The following is a 21,465-nucleotide window of genomic DNA, read 5'->3' as shown; positions in this document are numbered from 1 at the left end:
TGCACACATTTCTAAATATGAGAAATCACATGAATATTTTCATAAAGTTACTATTTGCTCGTATACCTTTGTAACTTTTTTTTTACATATCTACTTATAAAGATATTTTAATCATTTTAATTTTAAGCTGTTTATTTTTTAATGAATGCGCAAAAAAAAAATAGATATACATACAAATAATAATTTTATAAAGAATAATTATTTTTTATTTTTTTGTAAAAAGTATTAATCAAATCAAATATTCAGCATCTCTGTATTTTTCTGTTGATCCTATTTTTTTTCCTTTCTTTTTCTATGGATCAAACCAGTCCAAGAGCAAACAAAGAAAACCCCAATGGATTATTTGGGGTTAAACGTTAGAAGTATGTGTACCGGGCGAGGGCTACTTTATGAATTATAAATAACAGAAAGAAGCCGCAAGCACAATTATTATTATCCGAAAACTTCCAAACAGAGTGCGATGTACCCAAAAAAAAAAAAAAAAAAAAAAAAAAAAAAAAAAAAGAAGAGGTTCTTTTCTGGTTTCGTGGGCGGGCAAGCCGGAAAGTTTGCCTCCCCGGAACTGGATGGCTCCGTTCGCTCGTTCGGGTACCCGCGATAATGTCTGGGCCAACGAAGGGGTCCCGTTTCCATAAGCGTCGCGTCGCTTTTCGGCGATATTGGCGTCCGCATAGAATCGTTCGGCCTGGACGGCACTGGCGGAATATCTTTTCGGTTCCCGCATAAAAAAAATCCTCAAGCGGAACTGCCATGACGGGCGAGTTCTCCCAGCCATCCCCATCCGCCGCCGGGAGAGATTGAAAGCCCCATTCGAACCCAAACTCTAATCTCCATAGGTTCGAGAGTGGAGAGAGGAAAGATGATGGAGGGTTTCTTGATTAGATCGGTGGTCTCCGTGGTGCTCTCCTTGTTGATCGCGGCCAGAGCCTATAAGCGCAGGTCGCTCGATGGATCGGGGGCGCTCGCAGGGTTCTTGGTGATGGTTATCCACATCGCCGCTGACTACAGGTCCGATCGATTCCATTCCCTTTTCTGGACCCTTTCTCCATTATCTTATCTGTGAATCGGATCGAATCGAACATAATCTCCCTGAGTTTGTGCTCTGATCCTTCCGACTTACTTCAACGTAGGTTCGGAGCGCTGCTTCTTGTTTTCTTCTTCACCTCTTCCAAGCTCACCAGGATAGGGGAAGAGAAGAAGAGGGCCATTGAGGAGGATTTCAAGGAAGGAGGTCTACGGAACTGGTGAGATTTCGCCGTTCAAATTTCAATTCCCTTTTGTTTCACTCTTCTCTTTTTTCTTGACTTGAAGCTTTACCTGTAGACCTTTCTGCTAGATCTTTTAGGGAAACTATTATATGACGGACAGTTCCAGGACTTTATCTTTCGTGCTTATTTTCTTGTTCTTTTCCCCAGATTAACGTGGCAGCAGGTTTTCTTCATTTCTTGATTTAAATATCCAACCATATTGTCTAATTTTGCCCTATACTCTTTTTGGTGATTTCTTTATATCTCGTGTTCTTAGTTTTCTCATCTGCAATTATTTATATACCCTTTTTCTTTGATATGGCCAGTCAAATTCCAGCCAAAGATTGGATAGAAAGAAACTGACCAAACTTTATAATCTCTCGCTAGGGTCTATGCAGCAATGATCTGAGGTGCGAAAGTTGTTGGGACAGTATGTAGAAAAGATTAACTATATAGAGGAGGTACCCTTAATTAAGATTGATGTTGAAAACAAAATTCCTAAAGCTAACCTGAGTAGGTGGTAATTATGATAAGATTTAACTGAGTATTTCTCTTATATTTTGATCTAGTTATGTAGACGGCCTACTCACTTTCTGATATGCAGTTCAGCTGAAAATATTTTTTTATCTTTGAGCCGTCGACATAGGTTTGCCTGATACAATGTTTCCCTCATGTAACTATTACTTCATGTTCTAAAGAAGCTCAATTCAAATGTGTTTCTTGCTTATTAATTCATATTCTGATCTTAACTGGAAATTTTATTTGTTTGTGTCATGGATGCATCTTTGCCCAATATTATAAATGTGATCCTTGACTATGAGTTCATGTTCTAAAGAAACTTAATTTGAATATATATGTTGGTTTTGCTACTCAATAGCTGGTTGATCTGTAGATCATCTCAATTAGTAGTTAGGATTATTTAATAAAAAAACTTATATCATGTCACCATAGAGATTTATTGGATTTCCTTCAAGTAAAATTCATGTGTTAATATCTAAACAGTGGATTCGGTGATGTCCTCTTTATTAAACTGTTCATGAACCACCTTCTTACCTTTACAGAAAACCAAGCCTTGGGAAACCATTATGTGGTGGACCACATTAAGTGTTGAATTCATGTCAATTACAAGCTTTGATTTCTGAAGACTTGGGGAATTTCAATAATTTGTCATTTGATGTGCAGCATAAAATTTTGATATCTATTGTATTTTATTGATGTTTTGGCCATTTGTGTCACATTGTTTATTCTGAGTAACCTTATTCTGTTTACAGGGTACAGGTTTTGGCTAATAGTGCAATTGCAACGATTTTGGTAGTTTTAGTTGCAAAAATGACGGGTGGGAAAGATAGGTGCTTGGACACACGAGAGTCGGCTCTTATTACTGGCCTTATTGGTGGTATCATCGGACATTATGCCTGCTGCAATGGCGACACGTGGTCATCCGAAATTGGAATGCTTAGTAATGCACAGCCCCGACTAATTACAACTTTCAAGGTAAGTGCACTAAAACAACTTAGTAATGTTTAGTAATGCACTAAAGAAAGACACTATTTTCTATTTATAAAAACAATGGGGATTGTAGCTCTATAACATCAGAGAGAAAATTCTCGAAAAAAGAAGAGAAAACTCAAGGTCTCTTACTAGCTATTCAGAAGAAACTCTGAATTTTAAGAATCAAGTCATGGGCTAATAATGACTGCAAAGCCTGATTTGGTTACATGTATATAACATCTTCATCTAGCTAGTTACATGTGGGTACAACACTTATCAGCATTAATTGCAGCAAGTCGAGAATTTTGTTTTGGTCATCTACTTACTAGTAACTAGATGATGCAGCTCTAGTTCTGCCGTTTGGTCAGTGATGTAAGTAATGGGATCTATACACCCCTGAAGTGGGCTGATAAGTTTATCTCCATGTTCGTCAGCTCGAACGTCTCCCTGATAGAATGCAAATCATGGCACAATGAGCTAGTTTTGCTTATCAAACCAAGATTTGCTAATTAAAACATAAGTTGCTAATTTAGATTTTATATTTCAATGAAAACATTAAAAATAATTATATAACAAGTAAATGAGCACTGAGTGGTAGTTCAATTTGCCAATCCCTAGAAAGTCAAATGTTGTACATTTTATCCTCAAATCACATTCTAGATTAGCATGCATGGCAAACAAGATTTAAATCTTGCAATACAGGGGAGTACTGGTTAGATATTGGTATGGTATGTTGGGTGGTTTCCCCCCTGTATCTATTCACAGTTTGTTGGCATGAGCGTTATATTTGTATCAACATGTGTATTTGGTATGGATCAATACAATGCACGATACAGGAGGCACGACGCATGGTACAATGCTACAATCAGCGTTTCAAACCTTGACAGTGAACAAATTATGAATTGGAGATAGTCAAATGTCACACTATTAGGAATCAATGATGCATAGTCAAAGGAATCCACTTGTCACATAATAGATTCCCTTGCTCTATACATCCATTCACAATCTCCATCATCTCTACTTTTCATCTACTGCTAGTGAGCTGTATTTGAGCCTAAAGAAAGAACTAGAGGAAGAGATGAATGCATGAAACAAATTTTTGAGATAAAACATCACTCAGGGCACAGTGATGTTCATTATAAATAATACCCTGTCCAGATCAATGTTTAAATTATCCCTAGATGCTTGTATTTTTTTGCTATCAAATTTTGGCTTATGTCATAAAGTGATGAACAAAACCTGCTCAGTCTTGAAAACCAACCTAAAAACTGAAGAACTTGTAGGGAACTTTAGGAAATATCAATACTTTAAGGACCATGTCAAAGGCAAAAAAAAAAAGGAGAGTACTCGGAATCCAAAATCTACAAGAAAAATGTGAATTCAACTGCTAAAAACCATTTTGAAAACACATGGATTAACCAAAAGATATTGCATAGAAACATGGAGGCTATGAAGGTCAAGTAAAGCAACATAAAAGTCTAGAAATGGATACTCAACTGCCAGCTACATGGACCCGTAATCATGGAGATCAAAGACTAACGTGTTGGTTGTTCTAGAGTACCCATAGCGCAGTAAACTCCACAAAAAATGGTATAACATAGTTGAAATGCATGGCGGATAAAATAATTGTGTGACTAACTGTGATGTAAGCATATTAACGTACAGCCTAGAGTGCATACAACACTGTAGTCAACCAATATATATCAATAGGAACCAATAAAGAGTGACAAGCAACAAATGAAACATTAGCTACTGCATATGTGCATACAGCCAGCTATGCAAGTGCAGGAACAAACACATGTAAGCTCTGTTGAAGGTGTGTCGGAAGTTGACTCTATCAAGTGGAAGTTTTAGTATTGTTGTAGAAGCTCATGCTAACCAACTACGATCCCTGGACCTTCACTACCATTCCTTTGTGCAAGTGTCGATGCAGATAGCTGGATATTCAAGAATGAAAGACGAAGCAATACAATCACCTAAATCATGTTTTTGCCAAACTGAATTGTGTGTTTATTGCAGCCAACCCTCACCCTCCTTATTCTTTCTCCTCCCTCCAAGATTAGCAATTGAATCAAAAATAGTAATTTCCTTGAACAATTAAGTGTCAACAGAAGTTCTATATAGTCTGTCCTATTGATGCATTCCAATAACATCAACATTCTTCAACATGACAACATGCTCATATTTTAGATGGAAAATGATATCATGAATAAATCCATAGTATAATCAGCTGGGCAAGTCTTCCTTTCACATAGAAATACTTACATAAGCAAACAATTTTACTGACTATTTTCTTAAGGACACCATTTTTATCAAATGACCAGGCCTCTCTTGGCTCATCCACCATCAAGATTTTTTTCTCTCCCACTAAACAGGTGTACTATTCTTTATGCTCACATAGTTTTCACCTGGACATTCATTGTTATGGCAACAAAAGCTTTTAATTTTCCGGTCTGCACTTAATGTAGCGCCTGGTTCCCTAGAAATTGACATGAAGTTTGGTATTTGGAAGAACTAAATTACTGAAAAGACCAACAGCTAAAAGTTATGTAGTTAAACACCCACCAATACTTGTAATACAAAGATAGTTCGTAATCATTTTGAGGATTCATAATGAATAATTATTTATTATAGAATTTAAATTAAAAGGAGTGTCAAACATATACCTGTTCTGTCGATCCTTTTTTTGCTTGCCAAATGTCAGATGATACTATTGTACTCAAGTGGGGTGGACATGGTAGTTATTTTTAAGTGTTTACATTTCCTTTGCACTGCTTTCTAAAGCTGCAGGGATAGGCCAAATGCAGCTTCTACATTCTTATGCTCATTTTCTTTTCATAGATGATGAAACAGCATTTCTTACAAGCTTATTAAGATAATATTCTCAAGTCATAAATCAATCTTATAGTTGAATGTGTTGAGTATTCAGTTTTCCCTCCCCCACGGCCCTCTCCAAGCCTCTCCATATTTCTTCTTTTGTTCTGATAACAAATATTGGACTTAAATGAGGTCACTTTAGGTGTTTGCACGAACTAGTACGTCCTTTATTCAATAGTTCGAAGCGAAGGCTCCATCCAGATGGGCAGAACAAGCTATACAAGATGTGAGGCTCTAAAAAAATAGAGTATAATATCTGAAATTAAGTGAGAATTTCCTACGGGATTGAATGGAATGGACAATGCTTAAGGTAGATGAAATAGGAGATTGGCGGGAAAAAGGCCATACCATACCAATTGGACCTAGTTCATGAACCATAGCGATGGGAAGGTTTTTCAACATCTCCAGCCTAACCTCTAAATAAGCTCCCCCACTAAATCCAAAGCAATGGTCAACTTGTAGGTACAAAAAATTATTTTCCTCCCAGCAGCTAGTGTGCTCTTTAAATTTAGCCTTTCAGGTAAAACAGGCTATCAATCCCCCAACACTGAATGCTAATCTTACCGTGTGGTAGGTGCGCTGAGTTTTGTTGGAAAATATTTTGAAACTCGGATAGCTCCTAACCCCAAAACTGTCAGAAGACTTGTTAGCTTCATTCTTTAGAGTGCTGAAAATAGTAGTCTCATTGGAAAACTTTGCTGGTAAGTAGACAGATATTAAGGGAGTAGACCCAAACAGCCATCCTACTTCATTGTCGTTAAAATTGCATTTTGAAGGTAATATAGTACAAAAAGACTCATCAGATGATCTGGAAAGCAAGGATCAGGTAATAAGCCAAACAAAAATTCAAACAAGGCAAGTGGTGTTAGATGAGCTTCTACGAAGTGGTAATGCCCAATTAAGCAGGTCTTGATCTCATCTTTCTGTACCCTACCGATTGAGCAAGAATAAAAAAGCAGTTGAGACATGCATTATGATGTCCATCTTTGATCTTCTCTGCATTTCATCACCTGGATTGTGTACTTCACTTAGCATTTGGATCCAATTACTACAATGCCATGCAGTACCCTTATGTCAATCTCTCAGTGGATGCCAATATCAAAATTCTGATGCAATTTTGCTTTTCCTAGTTGCCTGACAGGAGTCTTATAGTTTTCTTCAAATAATAATCCCTATTAAAGCTCCTAGAAATGGAACATAAAACAGAATTCTCACCTTGCATTATGTGATTTTTTGCCCCTGGCTTGCATTCCACGGTTGCGCTAACTGTTTTCTAAAATAAAATGTAATAAAAAGGCTTTGAATGCTGCTGAATGGTACCTCCTAAGGATTCCAATATTAGAAATTTCTTGCTTTACAATCAATGCAAAGACGTGCTTTTCTCATTGACGAAGTCACCAAGATGTTGTCTCACTACTAACCAGATACTTGTGTTGATGATTTTATGGCACCTTAGGATCATATTATATTTTTTTCAGAACAGTGGAAACATCTTTAAACCATTTTTCTCTCTGTATGAGCAGACTGTCCGAAAGGGAACAAATGGTGCTGTCACAGTGGAAGGTCTTCTAGCAGCTGCAGCAGCTGGCTTTGTTATCGGGCTTGCTTATGTTATTGTTGGACTGCTTACAGTTGAATGTGCTCATGATGTCATCTGGAGGCAGCTGCTAGTAATACCAGTCGCTGCAGCAGCTGGTCTATGTGGGAGTTTGATTGATTCATTATTAGGAGCAACGCTTCAGTTCAGTGGTTATTGCACCTTGAGGAAAAGGGTAAATGAATACATCAGCCATGTCCCATAAAGTTTCGTTTATCACTATCTCGTTTTTTCTTACAAGATGTTATCAGTTCCCTTTAAGCAACCCAACAGGAAATTGCTTGACGTAAATGACCAAATTTATTTATTAATCAAAGAGAATGTAGGAACAATAACCATTATATGTTTGTTTCTTGTATGCTTTGCTTTCTAAATCACATGGACGTGCAACAGATCCCCTGAATGTTCGCTTCAGAAGGAATCTGCTAAACCATCAGCTAATAAACTGCATGATTTTTTTTGCTAAACCATCTTTGCTATGTTTTTCAATTGCTCCAAGCCTCTAGTAATCTGATTTGGCATATTGATCAGCCCACCTCTGGGATCACGAGATTCATGAAGTTGCACCTTTTGCATTCACCTTTCTCTATCTCCCTTTTTTTTCTTTGCTTTTGCTTTAAATTATCCAAAAAGTCTTAGTGTCATTGACTTGCAGCAGGAGTTCATAAATTTGATAGTTCCAGATTCATTTATTCGCTTGAGGTGCAGGTTATCATCAATGGGCTTGTAATCAATGTTGATGCCCAGTGATGTAATTGTGCAGGCCAACGCTGTTTGTTTGCATCAAATGAGTAAAAATATTCGGATTATTTCTGCCTGTTCTTATTAAAATTTTCTGCTGATACAAATTATGACAAATGTGCTGTAACTCTCTTATATTTTTCTTTGAAGGTTGTTGGAAAACGTGCACCTACAGTGGTCAAGATTTCAGGAATGAGCATTCTGGACAACAATGCTGTGAATGCAGTGTCGGTGCTATCAACAGCGCTGCTTACGTCTGTTGCGTGCTTGTACATCTTCTAGTGGCTTTCCATATATTGCTCTCGCGAGCGACTACGTCTTCTTGATTCTCGGACAGCATCTACTGTACCTTCAACATGACGGTCGGACTTGGTTCCCTCCCTCTCTGTATTGTGGGATATATTCGGGAAAAGCCGGAAACTAAAAGATAAAGACTTTGTGAAATCTTCAAGTTGGAAAAAATTAAAAATAAAAAGACATCTATAAATAGGGATATTTGATGATATAAAATCCACTTATAATAAGAGTTTAAAATTTTGGGATAATTACAGGAGCATTTATGGTGCCGACGTATTCTAGATGGAAAAGGACGGTCTCTCTCTGCTTTCCCATGGGAATGGTGGGGGTGGAATTGGGAGGAGGAAAAGTTTCTGGGGTTCTTAAGCATTAACGAGAATAAGAGCACTTGCTATTCATCTCTATTCTCTTTGCTGCGGTTGTTTCCTTTACGGTGATGGTTTTGTTATTAAAAGCTGAACTCTTGATTGCAGCATGATGGGGGTTGACATACTGCAATTTCTTTGAGCGCCAACCAGATTGCTCAAACAAGTATCTGGTGTACCCGTCTATCAGGATATGCTAATCCACGATGATGGCAATATGATGACGATAGCATGTGAGACGAGAGCACGAAAGCCTCGTAATTCTGGTGTAAGCTGGAAACGAGGGTAATCATAACCACAGGTGAGATTGCTCAATTCAGAGAAAGCTGCAAGTTACTTTAGATGTTCCTAGCCAATCTAGGTGAAAATGTTCGGGTAGTGACAATAATCTTAGTCGCATGATGAGTGGCTCTATCCACCATGACCCTCGGAGGGATTCTTCTATCCTCAAAGATGCACGCATTTCGATTCAGCCAAATATAATACATCATATAAATACATATGATGCCTCTCTCCACGATACTCAATGAGCCTACCAACAGCCTCAAGTGGTCCAAAAGATCCTCCAACTCCACACCCTATAGTAAGAAAACGGACGTCCACTACCAGACCTACAAGTAGAGAATGGCTGATAGTCTCCTCCAAGCCCATGCACTCCTCGCACATAAGGGCGACCCTGACTCTCCTGCTCGCCAAAACATCTCGAATCGATGAACACCTCCAAACCACCTTCTACACCTCCAAACCACCTTCTACATAAACAGGACCACTCTAAGATACACCCGCATCTTCCACTCTAGGATACACCCACATCTTCCATATCCGCCTACCCTCAATCTACCGGAAGCCTCTTTGCCCATCAACGCCTTTAGATCTCCAGCGCTCACCCTCGCCCTCCCCGTCGAAAAGCCTACAACAACCTATTTCTCGACACCCTATCTAGAATCAGAATAGCCAGTATCCTTCTCTCAACCAACTGTTCTCCAAAAACCTCCCGAATCATCCATCTTCTACTGTTAAAGTGAAAAAGTATTCATGGCATTTACAGCTATGAGAATTACCAGTGCCCGTTGCTTAAATCAATTTTAAAAGTAACAATGTCAAAAATAAAAGGGGACATGAACACAAGTCACATTAACAAAATAAGAAATGGAACCATCAAACCGTGCCTGGTAAAAGCATACCAGTGCCCGTTGCTTGTTACCAACCTCCATCAAAAAGAACCGCACCCAAAAACTACAATTCTCTTCCTATGGCATTCCATCATGGAGAGGCACCTGCATGAATTGAGCCGATCTTGGTAGCAGTGATCAAAGAACTCATCAAGCTGAGAATTGGGGGCATTTGGCACCATGCTCTTGACGAAACATGCATCAATAGAGATAGTACGTGCCAAGACTATTACAACATGCCTTGCTTCCAGAGCAGCAAAGGATTCCCACATAGTTACAATAAAACACCATAATACAAAAAAATATTAGGAAAACTTACTCTGAGCACTTTGAATGTATTTTAGACCACCCTAGTCTCTCCTTGCCCATGCCACTTCATAACTATGTAAGAGTAGCAGCAATTGCAGGGGCCATAACAGGTCTCACAAGGACGGCTGTGTTTCCAGTCATTGGCTGAAAGGCGGCAGCAATCTCCAGACGTTCCCAGGCCTTCTTTCTTTTCTCCTCCACTGCCACTCGCTTCTCTTCATCCTCCTCAAACTTCCTTTGGCAAGCCAAAAATAGCTCCTCATCCATCTCAGAGAGCATCTTCCTGACATTCATTGTTAGATTCAGGACTGCCTGATTCCAGTGACTCTGGCTGTTCTTCTCTAAAGCTGGGAAGATAAGGGGCATGATAGCTTGCCGATTTTGTGCTACCAGACTCATCACATGGTCATTGTTCCACAAGAATAGAGCCCGTTCAGCAACCTGCAGTGTAATTCTTATTATTTTAAAGCAGCTGATAGGAAAACAAACATACTGACTCTGATTGCACAATGAAGGTATTGACCAAGAGTCCTCGCCACAAATCGGCACGACTTCGATTAGTAACAGTTAATAAGATCAGACTAGATGTCCAGATGGCTGTGGTTACACCTGACAACCATAATCACAAGTTTGGCATCCGGGAACAGTTTGGCCAAAAGTAATGATTCGAAATTAGGAAAAGAATCTTGCACATTCATCAAAAGTTCAGGAAAAAAAAAATCGGTTAATCAAGAATAAGCAAGAAAAATAATAAAACTGAAATGGGGTAAACTTGTTCACTTAAAAATAAGTACAGGTGAGGGAAATGATAGTAAAAAACATTACTGCTAGCAACAATACATAGTGTCATCCATTTGTAACCCAACAAAGTTCTTAAATTAGCTGCGAGCAGCTCGTGAATATATCATAAAATGTGTATAATTCTAGAATAATTGAATAATTCTGGATTGATTCATTTTTGGAAAACAATTTGGAGAATCATTCAGTTCAAGAGAAAAAACCAAGAATAATTCTAGAATTTTTTAATAATCAAGAGCTATGCTAACAACCAATAGTGGTGTAGATTTTGGGAAGACAACTTGCCGATGAAGTGCATATAACATTTGCTCTATCTTAAATTTATAGCATTATGTTTGAGAAAAATTTCCGGTTTTCAGCATTCAACATGATATCAACTCTGAATACTGCAACGATATAATGTCTCTCTCAGTCAAATATACTGGGCAACCATAACAAGCCCCAATAATCACTACACCAACATTATACGAAGGTTTTTTGAATGATTATTCTTCACCAAATCATTTATATAAAGGAACATATCTACTTCCAAATGCAACTTATTTCAACTCAGGTGCTCACTCAAAAATTGATGGTGAAAGGACATGCATAGCTTTGATAAATAATAACAAATGGAGATATTTGAACAATATTAATGATAATAAAAAAAGGCAAAAAAAAAAGAAAGCAAAAGGCTCCGGCATTGCAAATTCATACATGAAAAACCAATGGAGATAAAGAAATGTCATCGAATATAACACACCCAAGAAATTCATGATGAGTCCAGAAAAATATTACGAAAGGAACCCCAATAACAAAACAACAGAAGTATCGCGTCAAAAAACTTAACAAGAAATAATGGCATACAATTCTGGCTAGATAGATTTGAATCAAACAATTGCCACCAAAGACAACTTTCTGTGAAACAACAATCATTACAATAGGCTAATTTCTGTTTATGATTTACTGATATTTAGTTTTCTGGACATATCTCATGAAGGTATGGACCTCGTAAGCCAAGCCCCAAAACAACCTGGATCTAGATCCACATTATCACTCTTTTAGCACAGATTTCTTAACACCTAAATCTGTGAAATGATTGCAGAAGAAAACATGCCTTATTAAATTACTGCAGCAAAATGAATCATATAAAGCCAATATACACAATGAACATCGAGATATGAGCAATCTAAGTTCAGATAGTCAAGTTCAACACCCACACAAGCAAATGAGTACACACAAAACCAGAAGCACATAAATATTCCACTGGACTAAAAATCTAATGTAATAAACACAGCATAACTTGCTGTACCAAGCATGTCAATGGGGTCAACTTTTACTTAAGTACTTTACATGACTCCATAAATGCATGTAGTTTCCATGCGATAAGATTTCAAGCAATACAGATCCTACTTTAAAGCTTGAAGTCACGTCCAGATCTAAAACAAAAGTTGCCCAAATAAGTGAATTCTCAACAGTTCTCAGGTGGAGGCCCCATAAATTGCAAAACAACACCCACCATGAGCTTGATCATATACTAGGGTGGGAACATCCAATCTTATGTACAACAATGAGATTGGTATCGGACCTGTTATATCACTCGCCACCTTGATGGCTCACCAAGATAAGTATCAATTGCCCTATAAGGACCCGCACTGGCGTGTTTAGTCCCACATCAGCTATACATTGGGAGATCTTGGATACTTCTATAAGGCTAAGAAAACCAAATAACATCTTCTTGCTAGCCTTTACAGGTGAGGTCCTGGATTGTTACAAATGGTATCGGAGCGAGCTAGCCCATGGCCTATGTGGACTATGGGGCACTGCAACACATCTATTTGGGCTAACCATGGGCTAATCGTGGTGTTTGTGATTGAATTTGTGAAACTTGTAATTGGATTTGAACCCTTAGCCTGACTAGGATATTAGAGTCTAAACGGAGAGAGTATATGAAGACCCGTGCAAGCGTGTTTAGTCCCACATCGGCTATGCACTGGATAGATCTTGGGTACTTATACAAGGCCAAAAAATCCAAATAACACCTTCCAACTAGCCTTTTTTGGATGAGATCCTAAGTTCTTACAGCTCCAGTTCTAAGCAACCATGAAAGTTAATGGCCATCCTCTACTCTTCCAAAATAAATCTTTTTTTTCCTTCTATGGCACTAAGAATAATTAGTCAAGAGCGATCACCAACATTTAATTATGATATTTTCAAAAAATAGTTCCTGCTTATTATATATGATAGCTATAGAAACAGAAAAAAATTTGTTGTGGACCTCATAAAAGGACTTGAAATGCATATCCTATAACTCTTTTTGTCCGGGTAAAAATTGCACAACTGTCCCTGGACTTTTACCTCCAACAAAAGGTCAGTTTTTTCTCGCTCGTGTTTCTATAGTTCCTCTTGAGTAAAATTCAAATATGTCGGCCACTTATAGCAATCAGTTCTGAAATAAGAAAGACCACCAACTGAAGTAAACATAGTAGCAAACAGGTGTCACTTACTGATATCCAATATTTTTTACTTAATATGATTCATTATTCATGTATCCATGCATGTCCTAGCAAATCAACATAAATACATCAAATATAATGAATCATAACATAAGTATAAGAAGGTGCCTATTACTCCTGATTTTGTTTTTTTACAAAATTTCATATGCATGTACAAAGGGATCACATAGAGAAATGGAAAAATTGGTAAAGGAGTCTTCTTTCAACCCATGTATCATAAAACACAAAAAAACTCTAATTCCATCTACATGGCAAATACTCAAGATGATAGCAAGAATTGGTTCCCGGTTGCCCCATACATCGAAAGTGGCTTTGACGTTCTCTTGGATTTTTTTCTAAAATAGAAAGGTTAAGGAAGTACAATAAAACATATCCTTAGTGGGAGTTAACGGTTTTTAAAAACTTGATATAAATAATGATTGTCTACAACTGCACATCCAGTTATACAAATCAAATGATAAGTGCAACTTGAATTGCTCAAAATCCGTGCTGGTTAACTTAGCGTGGGTGACATAAACGGACTAATGAAATCTAGTTATTGAACAAGCAAGATTAGTATCTTAGGTATATTGACAAATACCAAGTCAACCAAAGTGAGTAAATTACTAGTTTAATTGTCATAGTAAATTAAACAAGTTGATTACTTGACTATGATGGACAATTTGGCCAATAACATTAATAGGTGTCTCTAATGAATTGCACAAAATCAAGATTTGAAATGTCACCAAATATAAGGTTTCATCATTCAAGCGAGTTGGTTCACTTTATTCACCAAGTTTTAGAATGTCCAAAATGTGATGCAATTAGACTTTCATATTCCCATACTACAGGTACCTCAATTTTTTCTTTTTTACCTGTTGAGAATGCAAATGGAAATGCCACAAAAGCCAAGGTTCATTCAAATGGTGGGTTGCACATCTAATGTGGGTCCCTTCTATGCTTGATAGCATGATCAACTCAAATTGATATAAAACAAATCCTGTACAACTTTTTAGGTCAACTTACAATTAGGAGAACCATCTTTAAAAAGTCAAATTGATCAATATAAAGTAACTGTGCAAAAAGTCAAGCTCAAACTAGACAATATGATTATTTAGGTCTACTAAGTACAATTTTCGGAATAAGTTAACTGCTTAAGTTGGTTAATTTGGTCAAATAATATTACCAGATATAAGTCATTCTTGCAAAATACTGGACATTCAAATAGAGGTTTCCAACTCATGTCATGCCAGAAAGTAAAAAATAAAACTAGAATCCAGAGAATTCAACGTTCATGAAACCTATTTCTTTATTAAGTGCAATTATGCATAGTCGGGAAACACTGTAATTTGTACATTAAGAATTCAAAGCTTTATACCAGCATCCAAGTCTTACGACATGAGAAAAGGCCACAATGCCTAGATCTTACCAGTCCCAGATTTCATAGAAATCTAATGTTCAGGTTTGCAAAATAATTATTACAAGTCAAAACTTTTTCTAAGATTTCAAATCTTCAAAGATATAAATCTCCTAACTTCCTAATATTCGAAAGAAACACCACGACTGCCAAGCAAAAAGGAATCCCATTAATATAATGCTCATTCGAATATTACATTCTTCATACATTAAAAAGAAAGGTGTTTGGATGGGAACCAAAACTGGCTATCATCAATTCATAATTATTGATTCCACGATGGGTAAATTTCATTTGCTCTAGACTAATACCTTAAGAAGCATCGCACATTGGACAAAAATAATTTCCATGTCAAAATATTTCTGTTCATGAGTAAGCAAGCAAGCATAAGTGCATGTGTGTGTTTGTGAGTATCTACATGTTCATTTGAAAGGACTAGGGAACTTTGCAACATCGACAGCAAGAAGCAAGCAATCAAAGCCTTATCCTAGTTGTTTTGATCAGCACCACGAAAACTTCTTCGCTAATAATTCCTCTTACAGCCTCCACCAGAATTCATTTTACGCTTTCCAGTTTTGTTCCACTTTTTCTACAAAAGGCTGTCTCTCCCTATTTCTTAAACCTTCAACCCAAATCCGAGCTCCTCTCCCTCGGGGGCCTCTCCTTAAAACTCCATCATAGATGTGAATACATTTTAATCTATTCTTTACATCTTTGTCCTTGATTAGTGCACTTCCTACATTTCTTAATTTAGCACTATGGTGATTATTCCATACCATCTCGAACAGATCAATCTTGCAGCAACTGATAAAACCCAATTTACCTTGGTTTACTTTCTATTGATTTTGCAAAGTGATCTACAGTTCTAATGGGCCATGAGGTTGATTGGCTATGGGTTTGACAATGCTAATATTTTTTAAACAATCAACTGAGGATAATGAAAGGTGGATTGAATTGCATAAACAGTTGCTGTGCATGAAGAAAATCTTTTCTATCCAGTCCGTCTACCATGATTAGCATGATAGCACATTTATGTATAAGGAGGCTAGTCCACCTTGCTTCCTTGCAATTGTGGCACACTCATCAAATAAGAAAGGACATGGTAGATTAAAAATCCACGTTGATCTCAGATCTTATACTTATCTGTCGTCCCTGATATTTTCTCTAGATAACTCGACAACTTGACAAACTCGGGCTCATTTAATTAAGCAAGTAAATTAAACCCTTGGTAATTGGTATACTTGGTTTGTATGGGACAGCATCAGAATTATCAGACTGGAATAATGAACCGACTCGACCCTAGATGAGGATTTCTAGTGTAGCCAGCTCATAAGGCCAGCCCTAGGTGGCCGACTACATCTAGAAACCCTGGGCCATCCACATGTCTAGGGCTTCCTAGGTGGTTGCCACATGCTGGGGTTCAATCCTAGTGGGCTGCCAACCCTATGGTTTCCTAGGTTGGTGCCAAAAAGGCCTAAGGCTTCCACCATAGGGTGGGCGGGGGGCACAAAATTTGGGTGTTTATAGCTTTCTCATATATCACATTGCGAACTCAAGTAAGAGTTCTCTAGTGCCACCAACAAAGAGAGAGACAGAGAAGAAAGAAATGAGGAAAGTACCAAGTAAATTTGGACGGTATGCTAAAAGTGAGTACTCTTTGTGGTGCCTAGAGAAGTCTTCATCCATCTTCTTCCCTCTTCTTGTGTTCTCAAATCATCTCTACAAGTATCAATCTATTTTTCTACGCACGTAATCTATATTTTCTTGGTGATTTATCAAAAAAAGAGCGACCTGATTCCTAATAGTCCACTGCATCACAATGTTGGACTGCATGAGTGTCCATCAGCTTTCTCGCCACTTTATCCACAATTGGCTTAATATATATGTTTTTATATTTTGCAATATGTGATTGTATTGCATCAACCCAAATCCAACCAATATCGCAATCTTTAAATAGATAGGTCTAAATCACGCCTTGATTGTTACCATCTTGTTTTACCTTGCTTGGCCACCTTCCTTCCACAATAACTTCAAAGAAAAAAAAAAACACTGCAGACCAATCATTTTGCATCACAAAAAGGTTATATGAGACATGGCATGCATCCATTTTGCTTGTATCACAAACAGACATTGATGGAAACCACAAGCATTTCCATAGAAGGTAATCAGGAGACTGAAGACATCCCATGGATTTTTCTTTCCTGCGAAATATTTAAGGATTGCCAATCGCATCTCCTTGTTTAATAGGTCATGCCTGGTATGTAATAAAAATTACATCATCACGAAATAGTAGGGCTGAAAGTGGGTCCGATTATATCCGACCATATCCATTTCCGTATTCAATTCAGGTCAGATTCAGATACTGTTTTTTTTTGGTCCAGTCGGATCCGAATACGGATTTGGATAGTCAGTTCAAAATCTCTCGAACACGGATACAGATGCGATTACACCTGATTTTTCATATTCGGATCCGGATCCAGATCTAGATATCCATCTAACAAGAGTAAGTGAAAAACAAAAGTTTAAGTTAAATCAGAGAACTAATTAAGTAATTACCAAACCTAAACTAAAAAAAATCCAGATATCGAATGACCGTCACTTAAGACAGTAACCCGAATACGGAATGCCCGATTTGAATAAAATTCTTTGAATCACCTCGCACGCCTGAAAGGCTCAAATCTCTTGTTTGTCCGTTTCATCCCTCTTTCCTCTTCATCGTCTTCAAGCAACTAAGGTTTTGAAATTCTCGTCCACTTCCTAGTTTCTACCCAGCAATTGCAACTAGCGACAACCGTGAGAAGCTTTTCAAGCGCCATAGATCCCATCTACTTCGGTGACGAGTGACCTTGAGCTATATGAAATTGTTAGTTTTTATTATTGATAAATGCTTGTTAAAATTATATTTTTAATTGAATCTTTCTTTTACGACCATGTCTTTATTGCTAGTTTTCATCATTGAATTTTGCCCAATTTTGATTAATATCTAAAAAAATATCTGATTTATATCTGTATTCGGATAAAAAAATATGGATATGTTTAATATCCGATTCATATCCGTTTATAACAAATATGGATATGCTTAATATCCAATGCGTATCCGTATCCGTTTAGAACAAATATGAATATTAATTTTGATATCCATTTAATATCCGCATCCATATTTGTATTCATTGAAAAATATGGATACAAATGTGGATATATCAATATCTGATCCGTATCCAATCCGTTTTCAGCCCTATTAAATAGAAAAAAGGTATAAGGTCAAAGTCTGTCCAGACCTCTGTCTGCGGATGGAGAAAAGGTTTCAGATAATGGAGAGTACAATCATAAGCAATCACCAATACAACTCTAAAACAGAAAACATGTAACTGAGAGAAACCAAGGGAGCTAAAAATCAACAGATTACACTAACTAAATAAGGATATAGGTCATTCTGATTAGCAACTGATCTAACAAGTGCTTGACAATCATAATGACTGTAAACAACGAGGAAGCAAACAAGCATTTAGTTATTCCATAAGCATAATCACTTTGACAAATACTTGAAAGCACAAACATAACAGAGAAATTACTCAAAGAAGAGAGAAGCATCCATACCGGGATACCCAGATTAAATGACAAAATAATGTCTTTGCGGCAGGGTATTTGGGAAGAAAGAAGATGTTGTGTTTTACTAATAGCTCCCTCTTCAATAGCTTAGAGCAGGACTATGATGGGCAGACCATCATATGGAATTCTCAGGCACACAACCAGATCAGCAATTTTACTTTTCTCACAATAAAAAGGCAGCCTCTATGATGACAGGAGTGATAAAAGGTATAGACAAAAACTAAAAGTGCCGAGAAAAAAGTTACAAATTCAAAAATGTTTAAAAAAACAAATTGACCATCCCCTTTTTTCCAAATAAAAGCATCTACATGTTTAAAGACTGAATAAAGACCAAAAACAAAGAAGACGAAAGAAATACCTGGAAGTGCGAACTGTTGACACAGAAACCAATCCTCCGGAATAAAGGGGCCATACATTTTTGGAATTCCACCACACTAGTTGCTTCCAAGACCTCTTCCAACTCGCTCAAGAACATTACCTCTTTCTGACTATTCGTCACAGGCCAATACTTCAACAACCCCCGTATCACAGAACTTGCCAACTTTGGCTCTTTCTCTATGAACTGAGTCACACAATATGTCAGTTGTTGAAGATAAACACCTACCGACTTTGGTTTGTGTAAAGGAATAAGAGCTCTCCAGAGAAAAATTTTGTGCTCCTCTTTAAGAGGCAACGCAAATCCACTAATCACACTCCCAAAAACCTCCAGCAACTCGGCAACCCCATTATGCCGGTCCGTCTCAAACACAAACCTATAGAATATGTTGCTTACTGCCTTGCGAATGAAAGGACGATGGACCATGAATTTGCCATAAATCCTATGCAAGATTGTTTTCAAGCAATCCCTTTCTCTCGGATCCTCTGAATCAAAGAGCTCAAGCAATCTCAAGATAAATGAATGATCCATGAACTTTTTCCCCATCTTTGCATCAAGGGAGGAGGATGCAATGAATTTTAGGAGCAATTCATACACAAGTTGCAGATGGGACCAAGCAGGGTCGAACTGTGGCTCCTCTTCTTCAGTCTCCCCACCACAGGAAGAGTTGGAACGGTAATTTGGAGGAAAACCCCTAAATAAATTAATGGCGAACATCTTACAACTGGCGGAGATCATCGGCTCAGTGAACCGAGAGGTCCCAGAATTGACAAAATCGATAAGATCTAATAGGGCCTGCCGCTTCATATCTTTCTCAGTGGAGTTCTTGTTTGGATCAGAGAAATCAAAGACAACAGAGCAAAGATTCAGCTTACTGATGAAAAGGTTCTGCTTTTCGGTGTTTGAGACATCTTTGAATGACAGGAGAGGCTCAATCCCGGCGACTACACTGGATGGGAAGACAGCAGAAGACATCCTCTTAACACTGGTTGATCGGCCTGGCCCGGCATTACCACTGTTTGTCCGCTGGATTGAGTTGCCAGAAGAGGAGGCATTGCTGCCTGGGTGGTTGTGTGCGGAATCCGAAGCACAATCCGATTTCGAGGACTTTCGGGGTAATTTACTGAGGAATTGCTTCCACATGGTCGTAAGATCGTGTGAACACTCAGATCCAGTTCATGGGGTCAAATTTTGATGTACAAAATCGCAAGGACCAAGCTTAAGCCCTAGATTCTGTACCGGCCAGATGTTAGGTAAAAACCAATGGCCGAAGCTCGAGCTTACATTCAGATATAGAGAATATTTTGAGGAAAGGGGACGTGGAGTCGGGTTGCGAAGGGAGATCGATATGGAAAGAAACCTAGTCGACTGTTCTATTCGAGGAAACAAGATGAGATTTTGCCGTACAAATGGAAATAGAAACAAGCAGCAAGATCTTGATAATGGCGGCGAGATCAGAGAGGAGAAAAGAAACAACTTTTACCTTTGAACAAGATTGTCAACAGAAGCCCCAAGAACTGCGACTAAGAAACCAGGATGAACGCAAGAAACCCTAGAATCCAGAGATGGCGGTAATTCCAAGCCGAGCAACCATGATGACTGAAGAAACCCATGATCTCGAGCAAGAAAACGAGGGAACTCAAAGCACCCCCAAACCCTAGAAATCGCCGGGCAAGACCGATCTGAGACTCCCGAGCTCGAAATCTTGGAATCAGGGGAAAAAATCCCGACCGGAAGCCCCAGATTCAAAAGGCAGCGCTCGATCCGGCGGGGATTCGAGGGATCGGTGCTGGTTTCGGTCGCTCGCACGATCTGATTAGATCTCGAGGAGCTCCTCGAGAAGAGGGAAGAAAGAAAGGGAAGTGTGAGCTCCAAATTCCAGATTAGATGGAACTAAAATGGACATAGTTTTCGGAGAATCGCAAACTAAAGTTCGACAGCGACACTGGGCTCTAACGCGCGCCGGCTCGGAACCGGAAGATCTGTACCGTTGAGACGTCCTCCATCGGCCCTGATATTATTAGCAGACGCCAACGGTCTTAACTACGGCGCACCATCATAGGGCTAGTTTGGTTCGCAGGAAAAGGAGGGGAAAAAGTGTGGTCAACGGAAAAGTAATGAAATGCCTCTTGTTTGGTTGGAGTTTTCAAAGGAGAGAGATGGAAAAGTTGTATTCCCATGGGAATATGATTCCCACATTTCATGAGAAAGTTTTTCCCATGAGAAACATGGGAAAGTAACTTTCCCATGAGGTGGGAATCACTTCTTTTTTATTTTTTCCTAAAAAGACCCTTCAGCATTAAAGAAGCATTAAAGAGGCATTAAAGACCTAATTTTTATTAAGGGCATAATAGAAATTATACTTAACTTTCCTAGGAAAGTGGATGGTCAACCAAACATAAGCACTTTGGAAATTTGTCACTTTCCCATGGTTAACCAAACATGCCAAAAGTACTTTCCTAGGTATCCTCTTCCTAGGAATCTGATTCCCAGGAATCATATTCCTAGGAGGAAAAATACTTTCCGCGAACCAAACGAGCCCATAGTTCATCGGGTGTTATGGACTCTGGATGAGAGAAACCGGGCCGTTGATCTACAAGACGAGACATTCGGGTCGACGGAAATGACGTGATGTGATGGTGATGGTCCACCGGAAGCTTTGGATGGTGGGGATTCTCGTTTGGTTACATGAATACGA

The 21,465-nt window shown here is 38.3% G+C and overlaps 2 protein-coding genes across 2 annotated transcripts; one reads left to right on the top strand and one right to left on the bottom strand.

The window, feature by feature from the left end:
• Positions 1 to 616: 616 nt before the first annotated feature.
• Positions 617 to 8,498, top strand: LOC120106157 (protein PGR-like). The gene is made up of 5 exons (XM_039119047.1): positions 617 to 1,008; positions 1,131 to 1,244; positions 2,519 to 2,741; positions 7,139 to 7,387; positions 8,104 to 8,498. Exons 1-5 carry the CDS (start codon positions 860 to 862, stop codon positions 8,233 to 8,235), a joined length of 867 nt encoding a protein of 288 aa, XP_038974975.1. The 5' UTR covers positions 617 to 859; the 3' UTR covers positions 8,236 to 8,498.
• A 1,451-nt stretch (positions 8,499 to 9,949) lies between these two features.
• On the bottom strand, positions 9,950 to 20,633 carry LOC120106156 (serine/threonine protein phosphatase 2A 57 kDa regulatory subunit B' kappa isoform-like). The gene is made up of 2 exons (XM_039119046.1): positions 18,750 to 20,633; positions 9,950 to 10,537 (listed from the first exon to the last, which is right to left on the bottom strand). Exons 1-2 carry the CDS (start codon positions 19,908 to 19,910, stop codon positions 10,169 to 10,171), a joined length of 1,530 nt encoding a protein of 509 aa, XP_038974974.1. The 5' UTR covers positions 19,911 to 20,633; the 3' UTR covers positions 9,950 to 10,168.
• Between the last annotated feature and the right edge of the window lie 832 nt (positions 20,634 to 21,465).

This window comes from Phoenix dactylifera, unplaced genomic scaffold, assembly GCF_009389715.1.
Source record: "Phoenix dactylifera cultivar Barhee BC4 unplaced genomic scaffold, palm_55x_up_171113_PBpolish2nd_filt_p 000480F, whole genome shotgun sequence".
In the NCBI taxonomy this organism is placed as follows: domain Eukaryota; kingdom Viridiplantae; phylum Streptophyta; class Magnoliopsida; order Arecales; family Arecaceae; genus Phoenix; species Phoenix dactylifera.
The sequence above is the reverse complement of the archived record's forward strand: the minus strand, read 5'-3'. Positions and strand labels throughout refer to the sequence as shown.